The sequence below is a fragment of the Sinocyclocheilus anshuiensis genome, unplaced genomic scaffold, assembly GCF_001515605.1.
Source record: "Sinocyclocheilus anshuiensis isolate Anshui unplaced genomic scaffold, SAMN03320099.WGS_v1.1 scaffold1546, whole genome shotgun sequence".
NCBI lineage: Eukaryota > Metazoa > Chordata > Actinopteri > Cypriniformes > Cyprinidae > Sinocyclocheilus > Sinocyclocheilus anshuiensis.
This window is the reverse complement of record NW_015547737.1, coordinates 713,205-728,388: the sequence shown is the minus strand read 5'-3', so window position 1 is coordinate 728,388 and position 15,184 is coordinate 713,205. Positions and strand designations below refer to the sequence as shown.

At 37.4% G+C, this 15,184-nt stretch overlaps 2 protein-coding genes across 7 annotated transcripts in view; one reads left to right on the top strand and one right to left on the bottom strand.

Moving 5' to 3' along the window:
- Nucleotides 1-9,357, bottom strand: part of ecm2 (extracellular matrix protein 2, female organ and adipocyte specific) — a 17,934-nt gene extending 8,577 nt beyond the window's left edge. The window contains exons 1-5 of one of the 2 annotated variants that reach the window (XM_016507371.1): nucleotides 9,205-9,357; nucleotides 4,302-4,560; nucleotides 2,121-2,318; nucleotides 1,276-2,004; nucleotides 952-1,067 (exon numbers count right to left, since the gene is read on the bottom strand). In XM_016507371.1, coding sequence (XP_016362857.1) covers nucleotides 952-1,067; nucleotides 1,276-2,004; nucleotides 2,121-2,318; nucleotides 4,302-4,551 — 1,293 coding nt within the window. In that variant the 5' untranslated portion in view covers nucleotides 4,552-4,560; nucleotides 9,205-9,357. Of the gene's footprint in view, nucleotides 1-951; nucleotides 1,068-1,275; nucleotides 2,011-2,120; nucleotides 2,319-4,301; nucleotides 4,561-9,204 lie in introns of both variants that reach the window. The other variant, XM_016507372.1, reaches the window with a different exon arrangement.
- Nucleotides 1-15,184, top strand: part of LOC107704453 (centromere protein P) — a 77,413-nt gene that overhangs the window by 59,063 nt on the left and 3,166 nt on the right. For 3 of the 5 annotated variants that reach the window (XM_016507380.1, XM_016507378.1, XM_016507376.1), the window contains exons 7-8: nucleotides 14,012-14,091; nucleotides 15,119-15,178. In XM_016507380.1, coding sequence (XP_016362866.1) covers nucleotides 14,012-14,091; nucleotides 15,119-15,178 — 140 coding nt within the window. Of the gene's footprint in view, nucleotides 1-11,113; nucleotides 11,364-14,011; nucleotides 14,092-15,118 lie in introns of those variants that run through there. The other 2 variants (XM_016507377.1, XM_016507381.1) reach the window with 2 other exon arrangements.

Genomic DNA, 15,184 nt, shown 5'->3' with positions numbered 1-15,184 from the left:
GATAACTATTATCTTTAATAATAACTTTATCTTTAATCAGCACATGATGTGCATGTTAATTAATTAATCTAATTAATTTGAGATTCATTTGATTAATTGGTACATGAAGTAATTAATTAGATTTTTTTAAATAATCACTTGACAGCCCTATTTAAAACATAAAAGATACCCCCCTCCCCTCCCAGTGCTCTGACCCCCCCGATGGTCACTGTGTAATTCGCACCCTGAGTACAAGTAGGTATAGTGTTTGTATTAGAGTAGGATTTGTGACTTCTGTAAAAGCCATATGGTTATGAACAGAGCAAAATGTTGGAGCTCAGCACTGTTAGGTTTGCAGCTGGTACTGTTTTGATATGGCTTTAAATCGTTATGGAAGAAACATTTGCTTCTCTAATTCACCTAAAGTTCAGCTGGAAGACATGAAGTAATTCATATGAATTTCTGAACAGAAGGGCAGCAGTGGAAAAGTACATTATCTCAATTGCTCAAGTGTTGCATGAAAAAAACCTGTATAAATGAAACCCTTTGTACGTGTCAGTTTAATTGTACACTCAGAATAGGCCAATTTATTTATTTATTTACACTTTTTATTATCTGTCTGTCTACATTCAGCAGACGTTTAAAAATTACAACAACATAATGCAAGTGAGCAGCCTTGTTCAGCAGCCTTGCAGATCACGTCAAGATATTATTAACAAGTTTTTTGGGGGGCCTTTAAGATCTCTTGACACAAAGTCTGATGCAACTAAATGGCATGAACATGTACAGTATTTGCTCCATTTTTTGAACCACAGCCATTCAGCATTGCGCCACGTGTGGCATTTAAAAAAAAAAAAATATCATGCAAAATGTGAATTGCAGTTAGATCATTTGGGTGGTCACAATGTTTCTAAAAGGGTGTTTATGTGTTAGTTATTTGCAGTATGTGGTAAACTTGTATTTTTAACTTACTTTAAGTGCTTGTGGGTCTATTCCAGATGAAACAATCTTATTTTTCCCCAAGTCTATCCACTCTAAGTTGGGAATGCCATTGAATGCTCCAGCAGGGATGGTTTTGATTTCATTGCCTGTAATTTCATAATGCATGACAGGTTATCAAAATCAGCCTCACTGGGATCTGTATACATGGACGTGGACTGTGTAAATACTGGTGTATATACTGATTTAGACTTAATTTCTTGCATGTGTCTTAGGAAAGTGATCTAAGTTCCATTGCAGTGCCTGTATCTCTTTACGACCTGTAATGGGGTTACGCGGGGATGTGGTCTTCCTCACCCTGTAGGCTGAGTGATTTGAGCTCAGGGATGGACAGTGGTGGTATACCCGTCAGTTTAGCGTTTTCACAGGTGACAGTGACGTCAGAGATCGAACAACCTGGAGGCAGCAATGTGGTAACCATCTCAGATTCCTCCTCGACTACTTCTGGTTCCTCTTCGCCCAGTTCATGGTCCTCCTCACCCGGTTCAGTTGGCTCTTGGAGAGCTAAGAGAGGAGTAGGATCTGCTGCTCTTGTTGGAGGCACTGGTGGCATTTGGAAAACGTCCCCCCTCAACCAAACCACGTCCTCGTCTTCAGTGGCCTCGTCTCCACGGAGTCCTTCCTGGGCACGTTCGGCTGCTTCTACCAGAGCTCTCATCATCTCTCTTTGCTCCAACTCCAGCCTACGAGCCCTGTCCTCCTCAGCCCTCCGCTGTTCTTCCATCCTTCTCCTCCTCTCTTCCGCTGCTGCTCTCTCCTCTTCCTCCTCTCGTAGCCTCCTTAACTCCTCCTCTTTTTCTCTGGCTTCTTTCGCCTCTTTTAACTTTCTCTGTCTCTCAGCTTCCTCTTTCTTCTGCTTCTTCCTCTGCTTGCGTTCAGCGTCTTTTTTGCGAATCCGTTCCTCTTCATCCTTTTTTAGTCTTACATTCTTATCTCTCTGGTTTTGTGATATTTCGGTATAGGGATCTCCGAGAATGTTGGGAGCCGGAGGGTCACCGGAAAACTCAGGGGCATCGACAACTGAGACTGTGACGATTGTGCATTTATAAGACAAGGGGAGATCGAACATCACAATTAATATATAAAATGTATTGGCAGTTCTAATTCCATGCATTGTTGTTACTTCACTTGTTTTTCCAAACCTGGGTCAATGCAAATTGGGCAGCACTCTCCGATTTGTTGAAATTTGAGTTGACACTGCAGGGCTGGACACAGTATTCGGTTGCAGACCACCTCACCACTGGAACACAGGCAATTCACGCATGGCTTTGGCGACCACACCGTTTTATCGTACATGGTGATGCCTCGAAATACACAGTGCTCTGTTTTTCCTGGAATAATTACATAAACAAGAAGGACATTTAGAAATGTGATCAATATGTGACCTTTCAGTAACCTGAAATTTGCTTTACTTAAATATTGTGACCATCGATTTCTGCTTACTCATGCAAATCAGTGCTAAATTAAAGGGATAGATCACCCAAAATGAATGGAAGTGACTGTTTGGTTTTCAGCATATCTTCTTTTGTGTTCAACAGAAGAAAAAAATCATATAGGTTTGGAACAACTTGAAGGGTGAGTTAACGATGACAGAATTTAAATTTTTGGATGAACTATCCCTTTAAATTGAGCGAAGTTTGTGAAATGTGATGAAATCAATTAATTAATTGTTTATGAATCTGTCTGATTTGTCTCAAGGCTGTCAGTTTTATCATGTTGATTTGATTCGTTATTTTTTTAAATAGTCGTGGCCTAATGGTTAGAGAGTTGGAATTGTAACCCGAAGGTTGCGGGTTCGAGTGTCAGGTCCGGCAGGAGTTGTTGGTGAGGGGGAGTGAATAACCAGCGCTCTCTTCCACCCTCAATACCATGACTGAGGTGAGACCCTTGAGCAAGGCACCGAACCCCCAACTGCTCCCCAGGCACCGCAGCAATATGGCTGCCCACTGCTCTGAGTGTGTGTTCACTACTGTGTGTGTGCACTTGGATGGGTTAAATGCAGAGCACAAATTCCGAGTATGGGTCACCATACTTGGCCACACTTCACTTCACTAAATAATAGGGATGCACCGATACTGTTATCGGTATCGGGCCCGATACTGAGCTCATGTACTCGTACTCGTTAAAACAATATACATACTCTTTTGGTTTCTGTACCCAATATTTAAAAAATTTACAAATGCAATAAAAATATTGGTATCGGTACTCGGTATCGGCAAGTACCAAAAATAAAAGTTTCGGTATCGGGCGAGTACTGAAAAAAGTGGTATCGGTGCATCCCTACTAAATAATGATTAAAACTGGCAGTGATTGACAACAGAAGCCGCATTTTGCATTTACAGGGCTGTTAGACGATTTTGGAAACTAACGCCTGTTAATGACCATCTGGCAATGTTGTCATCCAGTGCAGATTTTTCTGGCTGTAAAATGACTATGTAGATCAGCTTATCCCAACACTGTTTTCCACATGGCATATATGTAGCTTTTCTACATCTATGTTCTCATGTAAAGAGATCTTAGTAGTCAATGGTGTACACATGCTAGTAATACAGTAGTAAAATGGGTCTACTGGGAAATAGTGTTTTTTCTGTTGTTTTTATGGGGTCTTACTGACCACATATGTGCTGTTTTTCACTCACACTTCTTCAGCTTTTCATTTGTAAGAATTACAGATTTGTTATTGACATTAATGCTACACTTACGGTGTGTTGTTTTTTTTACCAGTGAAAGTTGGTGGTACCATCTGTGTTTTTGCTGTGATACAAGCGGATGTTTGTGTTTTTCGGAATTGCAGGTTCACACTGTCGCTTGTTGCCAGTGTATAATCATGTTGTCAGTGTTCAGAACTGACTTACCACCTTAGGCAGAATGGTCATGTACTATATCATATAAACTAACCACTGTGATCCTAAGCTGTAGGGCAATTTGAAGACTCTCAATGTATACTTGATATTTTATGACTTTTCTGAACCTGTAGAAGGAATGGACATGCATTCACAACATCTACTGTATTTAAAAATCTGTATTTTGTATGCAAAATACTCTTCGCTTACTCTTTGCTTACAATAGATTTCATTGATCTATTGTAGGTAATTTTTGTTGTTCAATTGCACAATATATAAAGGCAAATAAGTTTAATTTCAATATATATATATATATACACAATGGACTTTTTATGTTGATTTTTATGTTTAAAAAAGTCTGGTTTGACAGTAAAAGATGTCATCAGCTAGTCATTGTTCAACTTGTTTTAGAAATAGTAATTTACGAATAGTTTATAGATTGACAAACTACTGTCTCAAAGTAACTTTCTCAACACTGACCTGCAGTCGCTTCATAGTTTGGCTTTGGCTCCTTTGTATTCTTGTAAGACTCAATGAAAATAGATCCATATTGTCCATTGCTTTCTGCTGTTCTTCCCTGCTGCAAGGCTGTATTAGATGTCTGTTTTCTTGCTCGTTTTGCTCCATCACCTCGTCTTCTATCTCGTGCCAAGGGACGTCTCTGATCTTTTGCGAGGCTGAAGGTCAGACAGGTGAGGAGTGACAGTGCCAGAATCAGGTTTAGTCTCATGGCTGAAACCTGTGGGATAAAAAAAGAGGCATCTCAGCCCTACGTGTTCCTCATATAACTCTGTTAATGTATACTGTCAGCGTACACATTTCCATAATGATAAGTTACGGCATCACAGGTGATCCAGCCTTTAACAGCTTGACCCTGGAGAGCCAGACAGCTTTGAAGGAATAGTAGCCTTTAACACCTTTACTGTAAGAGTAAAGAGTAAAACTATTATTTAGGTGTGTGAAGGGTGGTGTTTAGAGGACTGCAGGAGGTTTTAAGTATTCTGTTCAAATGTAACTATCATAGCACACATTTTAGTAAGAACAGACTTGGTTTCAATAACACTCATACTCTCAGGTTGTAGTGATGGGAAATACAGCTCATTTACACAATTTGTTCTTTAGAAAAGTAAGTATAAATGAACGTCAGTGACTCCAGATATTCCGATGTGCCATATTAAATTATCTAAAACATTCCAATAAAGCCATATGTGCGCACATATTGCTATTCATTATGGTTTTTCAAGTTTAGTAATAGTGTTTATGGTCAATTCAAACTGTTCAATTTGTTGCAGCCACAATTCAGCCCATAAAAACAGTCATTTAGAACTTAAATATAATTTGCAAGACTTGGCTAATAAAGTTTTTGGATGTTGTAGCAACATGAAAATCATCATTAAAACCCTACGTACACTCAAATGCATCAGTTCTTGACTTGTTATGAGTCAAATGTCTGAAAGACATGGTTCTTGGTTCAATGAATCAGTTAGTTATTAACCTGGATCATTTCAATTCAATATGCAGAATGGTAATGGAAAGTTTTTATGCAGTTTTCAAAACTTTAAACTAGAGATCGACCGATATATCGGGTTACCGATATTTTCCCCGATATTTAAGCATTTTACAATAATCGGATATCGGTTTTGTAATATCGGATTCACCGATAAACGCCGCCATCTTGTGGATGTTTTGAGAATTGCGCGCAGGATCACCATTGCAGCACGTCTGAGGGGAGACGAGACAACAACAACAGCGTGCACGGGTACTTGATTTACTGTAGTTAGTAAACTTTATTTAACATAACATAGCCATTAATGCACAAATTAGATGTATTACATAAATGCCTGATATGCAGTTTATGCAGCTTGGCTCGAAGAAATAGAGATGAACTCACGGAGTAACGTAAGATAATCCGTCAAGTCCTGTCCCAATAAAGACGTAACTTTGCGTGAATTAAATAATATGCAGCCATGAATGGTGGCATGTTGGAAATAAAAGTGCTGAATTTAATTCGCTCTCTGTTGTCTATGCTCCACATCATCTCATGAAGTCGGAGTCACGTAGGCTAAAATAATCCGTCAAGTCCTCTTCCAATAAAGACGTAACTTTGCATTAATTAAATAATACAGCCACGAAAACGCTCAATTTAATTCTCTTGTCTGTTGTCTATGCTCATAAGATACAACTCTATGGAAATTAATTATTTATTATCTCCACGAGTGATCGCAGTTTGAATATAGTTCTGTGTAAACGCATAGACAAACTATGAAAGACAACTTTTTTTTAAGATGACTGAAAGGAGGAAAAACCAAAGTGAAGTATGGACTTAAATCACTCAGTCATTTATTTACTTTATAACAGTAAGTAAATATTCTGCATATCGGTTATTGGGCACATAAACATGCAAATAATTGGTATCGGTATCGGTTATAAAAAATCAATATCGGTCGATCACTACTTTAAACCTGGTAGCAATTTCCGAATTGCAAATATATTAGTTTAAATTTAAGTTGTTAGTGGAATGGTAATGAAATGGTTATTATTTTAAGTGTAAATTTCAGTTATCTGAATAGTAACAAATTCGAATCTGAATTCTCATCAACGGTTCCGAAGTAATTATTACAAAACTTGTTTTTAAAAAACATGCTTGTAACTTTATATAACAATTCAACTTTATATATGCTAATTATCATATTCATTACGTCATCAAGTCGTATTTGTGTTTACTCTCTGAACTGTTACATAAAGTACTGCATTTTTATACAACTAAATGCCCAATAAAGCAGTTCTCGTGTACATATTTTCTGTTTCTAAAGCACTTCAATGTAACCTAAAGTCACTTCAACTGAATTGCTAAAATCTTGAATTATAACTGCAATACGCTACAGCAGTGAATTATATTACTTTATTTATATCATGCAGCACAAACATCCATCTGTGTAACAAATATGGATGCACGATATTATTGGACCGATATCGGAATAGGCCGATAATGGCTTTAAATGTACATATCGGCATCGGCCCAATATGAAAAAGTATGACGATATGTCTTGCCGATAAGAGAAATACGTTAACTCGCATGGGCTCAGGGTGTGTTAGCGATTAGATCACGTCAGCAGTGTGACTCATTTTTGAAGCAAAGTTTTGCCTGAATGGTGATTAGATTCACTGCTTTGGATCGCTACATTTAAACTGAGAATGCACATACAGAATGACGCGTTCGGTGTATGATAGAGTAAACAGTAATAGCAAGTGCAACGCCAGCAGCGGCAGCCTCCCCTGGGTCCTAATGCCAGTTCGGTAAGGAGTTTTAATTCCGTAGGGGGCACTGTTGGCCTACTTTTAATAAAATTAAAGTAAAATACACAAATAACATTTAGACTGTTTCTGATTAAATAAAGCAGTAATTTATGTCATAAAATCATGAGTATGTTTTGATTTAAAGGTCAGAAGCTATCGCTCACATGAATTAAAAAAAAATCACAAACATGACACTTGTAAATTAAATAATGTTATATAGCCTATACTGATTTATTAATTAATGTGTAATATGTTATAGTTTTTTAAACAAATTATGAGCTCTAAAATATTTTCAGAATTTTTACAACTCTTTTGCTTTAGACCATCTACAAATGTTAAATCTTAAAATAAAATGTTAAGGTTACTACTGCGTCTTTCTGAAAAAAATGCAGCGATTGATATATAGTTTATTTATAGTTATTTTCAAAGCTTCAATGTACTGTCATTATAAAATAACTTAATTATTGTTTATTTAATTCTAAGTTCTTAGAACTTTGAACTGCTGTGTGTTCTAAGTTCTTGTTAAAAACTAACCAAAATTTAAAATTATTTGCTTATAATTTCCACACAGGAGAGACTTGGTGTTGTTTCCAAACAAAAGGAAATATAACGGCATCGACTATCGGCCAAAAGAGTTGAAAATTATCGGCATATCAGATATCGGCAAAAATCCAATATTGTGCATCCCTAGTAACAAAATATATGCATGCATGTTCATATGCCCAGACAGTCAACAGTGATAGGTTTTTGGAAACTCTGTTTTGTACTCATTCATGAATGAAGCACTTGAAATACGAAGTGGAGGCGGGTCCGGATTGAATTCCCTCTCGGTCCGGACTTTGAGAAGGGCTACTTTACACTGTGTTCAAAACATTAAACCTGGTCGCAGTTTCCGAATTGCAATCTAATTAATACATTTAAATTATTAGTGGAATGGTAATGGAATTGTTATTAGTTTAAATTAAACATTTTAAATGTAAACTTCCGAATTATGAACAAATTATTACATTTAAATGATTAGTGGAATGGTAATGGAATGGTCATTAGTTTACGTTTAAATTTAATGGAAACTCTTTGTTGTTTTCAAAACATGGTATCGATTTCCAAATTATAAGAAATTATTAGTTGAAATCTGATTATTTCAGTGAATTGTTTTAGTCAGTTCAAGACTAAAAATAATAATTTGTGCGTAATTCAGAAATTAAAGTTTTGAACAGCGTAAAGAGTTTCTGTTACCATTACGCTGTATTTTATTTGAAAATGTGTCAGTGCATAAATTTTCTTTGATGATTACATGCCTCCTGTTTCAAAGAAATTTAGTTTACATGCCAAAGAACCTTTTTTTTTTTAATACAGATCTGTTACTTGCATCACAAAGTTTAAATATCTTACAGAAGAAAAGCCAAGCCAAACAAGGAAAAGATGACAACACAGATTTCCCCGACTTACAGTAATGGGAAACGAGAATAAAGTCAACAGCTGAGCAATGCTGATTTGTGTACAGGGGGCGTCTACAAACGTCACTCTGACCCTCAGGCAAAATCATGTGGTTAACATTAAATCAGAGCCGCGGTGAGATGGATGGAGCAAAAAAAAACAAAAAACAGAAATGTAGATGAAGGGTAAAAGCGTTTTAATTAAGCTCTTTAGGATGACCAGGCTCAGATGGAAAGAATCTAAAACCTACAGCTTAGACAGAGAAAGAGAGGGCTGAAATATACTGCTGTGAGTAAAAACATCCTAGAGGGGTGTGCATGATATGGAGTCCCCCTCTCTTAACGCTGTAATGAAAACCAGGTACAGTAAAGCAATAATCACTTTTACAGTCCTGCAGCTGTATGCTAGTGCTTCAGCGATGAGACAGACCTATTTCCAAAAACATTTGTCGTCACTCCAGCTGCAAACGTCTCAATGTTTAGCGAAGAAGTTCCAAACTGCATGCAATGAGAAGTTTTAATCTGTAAACCCATAAAAATGTGACATGCACGGACGGAAAAGGAATACAATTAGTGTTGTACCAAAAAGTGTTTTACGACATTACTGAGGGTGAGAGCTGAAAGAGAGGAGAGAGTCGTTTGTACGTTACCACTGGTTTCGGGCAGTTTTGTGAGGCCAAATATTTCCGCTCTTTCCCCAAAAGCTGTGGGATTTGCCAGCAGCGCAAGAAGTGTGTGCGCGTCTGCTCCGCAGCAAGAACGCTGATAAATGTCAAAAACAGACAGGGGCTGCTCTAGCGTTTAGTCGGGACACGCTCGGGCAGAACTTCTCCAGTTCTGTCTCAGAAAGTTTCAGCCAAATGAGGGTCATGACCAGATACTGCCTCTCTCAGACGAAAGAACTTGGTGATTTTGTTCGACCTAATTACTAGGCTAGGAAGGCTACTGTACTCAAACAAAGAGGTGGCATCTGGCTTGTCATTACCGACTCTGTAAAAACATTATGTAAGTGCAGAAAATGGGCTGTAAATGCACACATTGTAGCTTCAATATGCTGATCAGAGGACGTCTGGACTGGTTTCAAGCTTTTCTGGATGGGTCTTCAAGTCGACCCCACTACTGCCCAATAAGACAGCCCCATCTCCCATTTCAGAGGGTGGGCATGTTGAGCCGAGAAGAAAGATCTCAGCTTTCTCGTCTTTCAGTTTTGTACACGGAGGGGTCATGGTCAAGCAGTTGTGTGCTATAATTAGATTGGTATGCTCAAAGGTTTTCCTGTAAATCACATCTATTGTCCATTATTTCTCATAATGCCTCAAAAGAAACCAAACTCTTGAAGGATATATAAAGGCAATTAGTATCTCTATAATATATGATAAAGATGAACATCAGCTATATGGCTGTGATTCAAACAAGAAGCTGATATCAAACCAACTTGCGTTTTAGACAAAATCTGGCCAATTAGTTTGTATATCTTTCTCCGCCAAAAAAAATGTTTCCAAAGGAAGCTAATCATGCTTTGCGTGAACTAATTGATTGTATAATAAGATTCATGAATATAAGATTTATTTGGCAAACAGTGAGGACTATGTTCTGGACTACTTGGTGTAATTTACTGTTAAACTCACAACAGATATGCCAATGTCATTTTAGTCATTTATCACAATAACATTATTATTAAGATAATGCAAGTTTATACTGTAAAAATGCTGTTCGTCTGTTGTGACTAGAAGGTTTGATTCATTGTCTGTAGACAAATAAATATCTTTTAAATACATTGTGTAGTTTAATAGCCAATCGTCGTGAAGATGATGGCTGAAGATTTGGCAAATCAGCTGATTCAATTTAACCTGTTTTTGAATTAAACTATTAAATGTTTGCAATTAAATGCTCTTTAAAGTTTGACATTTTTGTAAATAATTTTGATGAAACTCCACATAGTCTTTAATGAGCAGAAAGGACTGCATACTTTTTTACTGACATACTGACATTTTCCAGAGCTTTCAGAATAAAACAATCTCCAGATTGTTTTTGTTTTTTTTACCTTGAGATGCTAAATTGCAAACACATCCAGCCTTAGATTGAAGCTGATGTCACTCTTACATGACCGAGTGCGTTATCGTTCCTTGCATCGAAAAGATTAGTAGTGTAAGTAACCTAAGAGTTGTACTGTGTATGTGGGATCATTTTAAACAATATACAAAGGTTTTTACAGCCTAGGCCTCATCGGTCCTTAGCGACAGAACTGCAAATAGATGAGTTTTACGAGACGTAGATCAAAAGAGAGTTTAACTGTACTGTGAAATTAATGGTGTAAGATGTTTCAGCACCGTAGGATGTTTTGACTTGGCGTCAGGTAATGACCGGAGCTCAGTGACTCAACCAGCTGGAATGAACAGCTGCGACTGTTCACTGTTTGACCTGCTGTGTGTGAACTAACTTTATACATGTTCCTGGTCTTAATTGTGCATGATTCATTGGTGTACATCAGTATTTCATCAGTATTTTTCATCAAAATAAACGTACTTGCTCCACCTTTGAAATTACTTTCCTTTTCAGATGACGCCAACAAGTCAATTCCAAGTTCAGTCCCATCCTTCCAAACTACCTGTCCTACAGAAACCACTTTTCGACATCAAGTCCCTCCCTACATACTACTTTGAAAATGCTGTCGCATCATGGAAGTAAAATGGTTCTACCTCCTGCATTTCTGCACTTTCTGTTACGCACATCTTGTTAAGTTATGAGAATAGGACGTTCTTCTAGTTCTGTTTGGTTGTTGACTCAACCAACATAGCGTTCTTTTCTTGAATAAACTCACTAGAGGATGTTGAATTTAGGATGTCTTTAAAAAAATCACTATTTCCACAGATGAATTCCATTGGTTAGAATGGTCTGTATAATGTCAGGGACCATTTGAGATTTTCTTTGAGACCGAGAAGGTTGTTTCACACACATGCCTAGCACCATGATAATGTCTGTCAAAAGGCTGGACTGTATTTTTTGTTTGCGTTCAGACATCTCTTTTCACTGCGGTAATGTCAGTTTGCTTCAGCATCTGGTTCAGTATATTTCCTTATGGAACTTTTAACATAATGGAAGATTTCATGTTGTGCCAGAGAGCTTAAGTACTCAGCAGTGGCATGTGTGTAGTCAGCGGTTTTGTGTTTCTTTCCTTTTAACTGGGTACCTCAAAATCGCCCTCGAGGCATTCAGATTAACAATTCAGTTTCGGGTCATCCGCTGTTAACAAACCTTGGTGTACATTAAACAATGCTTTAATTGGTGCAACCTGTGGTGTGCTGGAAGAAAGGATTGAACATTTAACTCCAGTGTTTCTGAAAATGTACTTGGAGTCCCAGAATTGCAGCTTTTCTGATTTCTCAGCTCAAGTTTTTAGACGATTCCTCACATCCAGACAGTATTGGCCTCTGAACAAGCCCAGAGACTGGTTGTTCTGTCTGGTGTTTTAATAACTGTTGACAGGGATCCGTGGGGAGTATAACATGTCGTTCCAGGATCAGACAATAGAGGTATAGAGTTCAAATAATGGTTAGGTTGTGTAAAGGATGCTAAATGAATGGCTTAGTTTAAGGAAGCCTTGAAGCCTTTGGTCAGACCGGTGTCACATTTACCAAAAACAGTGGTGTCTTTTAAATAATTGTTGAACAGAAGCTCCATGAAGTTATTTACGATATTTATGATTGGTTAAGAGTCTTGGCAAATGCTAGTTTTCTGAATAGATTCAAAACCTTTCATGTAAAAACTAAAATTTATAATCAAAAACATTTGTATGTGCAGAGTGAAAAGCATACACCAATTTGTATTTGTAAAAGAAAAGTTTTGCATAAGTGCGATCTACATCTCCATATTTCAATAAAATAAAATTAATCTGTGCCAAAAGTGTGCATAGAACAATCTGGAAAGAATACAGTCATTGTGACTTAAAAACTAATTACATAACTCATCGACTGACCAGAATCAATGTGTACATGTAAAAATAAACATTTGCAAAAATGTAAATGTCTCGCTCTAAGAACATAAGTGTTTAGTCTTCACTGGGCCGTAAGGAACATCACAAACACAAATTCAGACAGGTTTCGAGATACTTGTTAGAGAAAGTCTTTGTGTTTACCAGAGGGAACATCAAGTTAATGGTGTAACTGACAGCATTTCCCAACTATGTAATGTGGGGATTAGGAAAAAATTCTGGAAAGATTTGATGTCCAATGGGAAAGTCTGATGATTTGTCTAAGGGATTTGTGACGGCCGTACTGGTTGATTGTGGGAACATGGTGTGAATTATCATATGTTTTTAATTAGCTAGTTAAAATTCAGGCAAATGAGGAGTTAAATTTAAGAGTAGTTTAATTAGATGTCTTAATTACTTATTAAAACACATACAGAGTATCTTTACATGTTTTAATATCTAATTAAGGGACAGGGTAAGTAAGGGTATAATTTCTAACTGTATTTAGTGGTTTCTACCAAAGACAGAGAGACGGAAACATTTATCTTCTTTTATTTTATTTACTGTCAGCATTAAATGGTTCTGTGCATTCAATCTTCTCTTCTGTGGTTCAAAGTCCTGAAGGTATGACTATTAAATGTCTTCAGCTCAATAATTATTAAAAACACTTGGTATATTAAAGGGATAGTTCACATAAAAATAAAAATGTTGTAAAATTCTGTGTATTTCTGTGGAATATTCCAGATTCTTTATCAGTATAATTGAGTCTAGTTTACAAAACTGGTCTGAATGGTTCGTTAAGGAATTAGGTTGAACCGGTTCACGTTACTGTCTCAATGATCCAGTCACAACAGTGAACAGCTCATTACAGTGATAAAATTAACAATGAAAAATTAATTTTGGGGGTCTGTTTCTTACATAAAAGTATCATATGACTTCAGAAGACTTTTAAATTTACATTTACATTCATGCTTTTAGCAGACGCTTTTATCCAAAGCAACTTACAAAATAGGAACAAAAGCAATTTGTCAAATTATGTACCAATTTTATGAGATTTTTATGGTGATTTTGGAAACTAAAAGCCCTAGTCCTCATTCACTTTGACTGTATTTGAATATTTCATTATGTTCTTGCCTGGACGTTCTTGAAAAATTCACATTTTGTGTTTCAAGAAAGAAAGTCAAAACCATTAGAAATGACGTGAGGGGGAATAAATTATAACATTTTTGAGTGATTTATTCCTTTAAGACATCAGTGTTCAGTGCAGACAGTCTCAGACTGTGACTTCAGTGTATTCTTGCCTTGTTATGGAGCAAATAACTTATTTCCACTTACAATTACGCAATCATCTAAAATGTACATTTTTCCACATATTTTGTTCGTATGTGTTTTGTTATCGGCCACTGTTTTGGAACCAGGTTGCTGTGGGTCAGATGGAATCTGTTGGGATTTTAATTCCTTTAATAAACAGGCAGTTTGTTTGGCAGGAGAAGTACCCAGACGTGGTCAGCCTTCCAGAGGGCTGCAGATCGGACCTCATGATTATAAGAAGTCCTCAACTTCCCGGGTAGGTTGCATCAGCTAGGAAAGCGAAATGGAAATTGCATCTGTTGATGGCACATGAAACACATGTATAGTGTCAAGCAACTACAAGTTCCTGTATATTTCAATGGTGACCATGACTCATCTCTCCAGATTACATGCATGAAATATAGAAAGAGTCAATAGGCGCATTTTCATTACAGATTTGCGCAAAACTTTGGCGATATTTTATAAATGTCGATAAAAAAGTATTGCGAAATGACGGCGTTTCCATTAACCAATGTTATGCGACTAAAACGTAACCTTTTGCCTCTCGCGACAAGTCAAGGCAACGGATTTTGATGGGATTTTAACAGATTTTGGCTATATTTATTCAAAGGAGGTGTAAGCGTGTATCTTTACAGAAGCAGCACAGAGAGCCGCTTCAGAAACATACGTGGTGCAGCTGGAATAAACACAAGCATTGACTAGAGTGGCCGTGTCAGAGCCACACTGCACCGCAGACGTGTGCAGTAGGGATGCACCGATACTGGTATCGGGCCCGATACTAAGCTCCTGTACTCGTTAAAATGCCCCGATACCAAACGCCGATAAAAATATTGGTATCGGTACTCGGTATCGGCAAGTACCAAAAATAAAAGTATCGGTATCGGGCGAGTACTGAAAAAAGTGGTATCGGTGCATCCCTAGTGTGCAGTGTAAATTGTCTAAGCATTAATTGTAGGAAAGCCCTTTATATTGGAGACCGGCCACGTATGAAGTGTTTCTTGGAGGTTATAGTACACTGAAGAATGATCATATGACTTTTTACATACGCCATGTGACCTGTAAATGCGGAAAAAAAAAAAACGTTTCCATTGCAGTTTTGCGAATTATTCCTTTTTCCGCATTGCCTGAAAAACCACCTCATGCGAGCTAAAAACTTTTTTGCGATATATGGGCATTTTTGCGAAATTGACGCGTTTCCATTAGGCATATTTACAATTCGCAATTTCAATTTGCGCAATTTGAAGGGTAATGGAAACGCGCCTAATGGCTTGTATGTTTCTCAGGATCTCCATGACCATATTCTGGAAGATCGATGTGTCCATGGAAGGAGTGGTAAAGCCATCGCTTGA